General features: G+C 40.3%; 1 protein-coding gene across 14 annotated transcripts; it reads left to right on the top strand.

The window, feature by feature from the left end:
• The first annotated feature begins 100 nt into the window (after positions 1 to 100).
• On the top strand, positions 101 to 3,179 carry LOC123062003 (uncharacterized). Of its 14 annotated transcripts, none has more exons than XR_006429461.1 (5): positions 104 to 474; positions 548 to 606; positions 710 to 867; positions 1,350 to 1,474; positions 2,811 to 3,107. XR_006429461.1 is itself a non-coding variant. In XM_044485302.1 (5 exons), the coding sequence occupies exons 1-5, from the start codon at positions 274 to 276 to the stop codon at positions 2,812 to 2,814; spliced, it is 432 nt and encodes a 143-aa protein (XP_044341237.1). In that variant the 5' UTR covers positions 106 to 273; the 3' UTR covers positions 2,815 to 3,107. The 14 variants fall into 14 exon arrangements, 5 of the variants coding, with proteins under 5 accessions (XP_044341234.1, XP_044341238.1, XP_044341235.1 ...); XM_044485302.1 differs by having other exon boundaries at positions 106 to 474; positions 825 to 867; XR_006429459.1 differs by having other exon boundaries at positions 102 to 474; positions 548 to 626; positions 710 to 1,474; positions 2,811 to 3,179.
• Positions 3,180 to 3,922: the final 743 nt, after the last annotated feature.

Consider the following 3,922-nt stretch of genomic DNA (forward strand, 5'->3'; position numbering starts at 1 on the left):
CCAGGATGAAGAATAAGCAATTCTTCACCCCGGTCGAACAACCCAGCCAGCTAGGACCCTGGCCCATTGCACCGCTCTTCAAGCCAGACGCTCTCCAGCCGGACTATTTTTTTTCCAAGTGACGGTTGGCAAACCCACTCTTTCCGTCAGAGAAAAAAAAAGGAAATGAACGGATAACCCCCGTAATTCTTGGATCGAAAGCGGCGAGCAGTTTCGGCGGCGACGGAGAGAGGTGTCGGCGGCGAGCTTGCGGTAGCTGCTGGTCGACCCCTGATGAGTGCGGCACTGGGGGTGGAAGGTTGGCCGGAGGCAGCACCGAGGCGAGCTGTGCGGCAGGAGGCTTCGCGGCGGGTGACGGCCTCGCCCGCCGGCGGCCGCGTCGCAGTCCGCATCGATCCCCAGCCCCCTTCGTTGCTCGTGGCGATGGCTCGAACTTCATCTCCGAGCACCCGAGATCCCCTGCTTCCAAGCCTGGTCTCTCCACTCCTCCCTCTTGTCTCCTTTCCATCCTCGCTCACCCTGATCGATGTGCTTAATTGCCTTGCAGGAAGGTCATCGACTCGTAAGTCTACAAGCTGTCCCACGGCTGCCTTCATTTCCACCCAGGTTAACTAATTTGCATGCATGTACGATTTCTAGTATCTCCAGAATCTCGTCAATTCATGCATTTTTTGGGTAAAGAATTCATACGAGTGTCTACTGTCTACAGATTTTAGGTTACTCAAGATCAACTGAGTGCACTAGGCATCCGTAGTTGCAAAACGATTCTGGATTTTTGCTTGGTAAATTTTCTGGAATTACTAATTTGTGCATGTATCGGTCAGCAATCAAAATCATTTGTTGATCGAGAAGTCCAAAAATAGCAAGGTCCGTTCTCTTCAGTGAATTTTTAACTTTGCTCCCTATTGTATATATATTCACACGAGAAGCTGGTATTTAATTGGGAAAAAAATCCTGGGATTTTAATTAGTAATTTGCTGGTATGGAAAGATGGATCTGTTATTAATATACATCAAGTAGTTCTTATACGTTTCCTATAGACAGTTCATTGATGATAGGAACATTGCGTGGAAATTGATTTTATAAATCATTACAGAGATAGCTAATGAAACTAGAGTTGTACTCCGTATTAGAACTGTTGCTCTTTAAGGTGTTTTGACTATTGAGGTTTACTCTGGGTGTTGAAGTGCAACAATTACTTCTCCCTGGAGGGTCTCTATACCTTTGCATGTTTGTAGTATATAATATCTGGTGTTCCTTCTTTTAAGTTTTTAATTGTCAAATTTCATGTTGTTCTTGTTCTTGTTCCTGTTTTCTCTTTATCCAAATCTTCCTGGGATTTAAATCAGAAAGGATGCTCAACGGGACTTGGTCACGCCGAGATATCAGCAACAATCGACACCGACAAAGCTCAATTATCTATTGCATATTCAGAAGAAAGCAACTCCTGTCGACAATCAAGGCACTATGACAGGTATATCAAAAAAGTGTTCCGCCGAACTAGTTCATGACTTCAGATGCATCTATATTAAACCTTTATAAAATTTTCTCTTTGCAAATTGTTTAGTTGGTGGAGTATATATACTTGATTGCTTATCCTAAATATGATTTTGGGCACATATGGTCTTACTAGATTCAAAACCTGCTTAACTTCACACTGATCTTGGTGTGAACACCCATTCTTCGATTAGCCCCTCCACCATAGTTGTGAGTCGGATTTTTATTTATTTTTGGTACCATCAAGGGCATTCAATATTTCTTGATCTATTTGACTGGATATTTACTGGATAACAAAATAATCTAGAAACTTCTACTGGACATTACCTCAGTTCCATTCAAGAAAATGGTATATGCAGTGAATCAAAAGGTTTATACTCATAAAGAGAGGTAGAAAATCTAATGTTGTTTTTTTTGGAAGGGCTGGGTGTATATGTATATACTGGTACTTGAAAAGGGGTGTCTGCTCTAATTTTTTCAAGCATGGATGCAAGTCTGTCAGTGTATGTAACTTGTAAAGCTTTGAAAATGTATTGTTCGTTGATGTTATTCCTTATTAATTTTCCCTAGCATAAACCAGACTTTATATGTAAATGTGCTTCTGGAGTATTATCGACCAAGATTGTTTGTTGTGCACTTATGTCAGCATCTAGATCATAAATCTATAACATCGCATCTCGTTGAACAGCATCGTATGTGCTATTTTCTGGCATAACCTTTGATGTTAATGCTCATAAAACAACAAAGAAACATTATACTTTGAGAAAGCGGATGCCAAATTGTACCGAATGTTCCAAACAGAATGAAAATTAGACCATGTGTTCGATTTTGATTTCATCCACAAATTTAGTTGTTTTGGGCAAAATTACAAGCTTATTTCTCAGATTGTAGTATGTTTTGCACCAAATTCTAAGAGAGTGAGCGCTTCATTTCTTTGAGAAGCAAAACTTGGACTAAGGATTATAAGTTGTTTATTTATTCTTAGCATTTTCTACAATCTTCTGTTTTGTTGCCGATCATCTCTTGCAAGTTAACAAGAACACTATTACTTTGTTAACAAATATCCATTCATTTTCTTCTTGGCTAATGTTTATTTGTTCTGAAACTCCATGCATATACATACCCGTAGTTACAAAATGATTTCTCTGTCGGAATTGCATATGCATATCAACATATTGTTTGTTTCAACACATTATTTCTTTAACCTTATGCCCCTAGGATGTGCTTCATTGATGCTGCTTATTGTTCCCTATACTCTAATCGGTAAATATGAAATTCTCGGTGAACCATAATCAGTTTTATTTACACTGTAGGTAGCTCAAGCCTAAGATGCAAACATCTCAAGGAATGGAGTTGCTGACGGTATGCAAAGAACGAGACAATGGTGATGGTCAGGATCGATGTGTCAAGCATCTGAGACATATCGACGTCAAGACATGGAAGAGGGCTCTCTACCCTTATAGATAGGCCTTCTTACCATGCTGCATTACTAACCTGCACAATTAATGTGTATCGAAATTAACTTTGGGAGAACATTAAGCATGCAAACATAGCTGTGGAGAATCCTTGGAACATCTTACCTGCAATGTTAACTTAAACCTTCTGGATCAGCAAATGCTTCATCCTTCTCTTCAAATGTAAATTCTACTGCCCAGAACAAACCAGTTAAAGAGTTACGGGAAGCTTGTCTTCTTGAGCATTCTGAAAACCGGAGAGTATCCATCTCGATTTGGTTGTAGAATAATGCTATAAGCTCTGCAGCATGGCTTACAGTTCTGTACCACCAAAAGCTAGACAGAATGTGAGCTAAGATTATCTGTCTTGTCATGAAACAACCACTGGTAAGAGAAAAATGAGAACGATGAAGAACGGGCACAATGCTCCATGAACTTGGCGCATGCTAGATAGATAAACTGTACTTTTGAGACCAGACAGATCTGTGTGTCTCTTCACATGATTGCAGTATTTTACGAGTTTGTTTAGGAGTTCAAAAAATTAGCTTCCTTTTTTGTCTGAACCAATTCCAATACATATAAATAATAATTAATGAGTAGCATTTTAAGTAGCCTGTATACAGTTTATCATCTAAACCTGTGCCGAGCTGAAGCGCACCCATGCCACAATAAAATACTATAGCATAAAAAACATTTCGGCTGAGTTGGTTGCTCACCTTACCTCATAGTAATTTTACATCGCAGGCCAATTTCTCTTACGGTTGTTTCGGGCGTGCCAGGCTGAAGCCCACGCTGTAATCTTACCTCTGTTATGTTGTATATTATCTCATCAGCCTACACGCTATAATCTTACCCCAGTTGCCTTGTAAATTACCTCAGAACAGAAGCCTCCACGGTTGGCATACGTGCAGGTTGCATGTGCCTACACGATTTGGCTGGGGTGAGGAATAAGAATTCCTCACCCAGGGTGA

This window comes from Triticum aestivum, chromosome 3A (genome assembly GCF_018294505.1).
Source record: "Triticum aestivum cultivar Chinese Spring chromosome 3A, IWGSC CS RefSeq v2.1, whole genome shotgun sequence".
NCBI lineage: Eukaryota > Viridiplantae > Streptophyta > Magnoliopsida > Poales > Poaceae > Triticum > Triticum aestivum.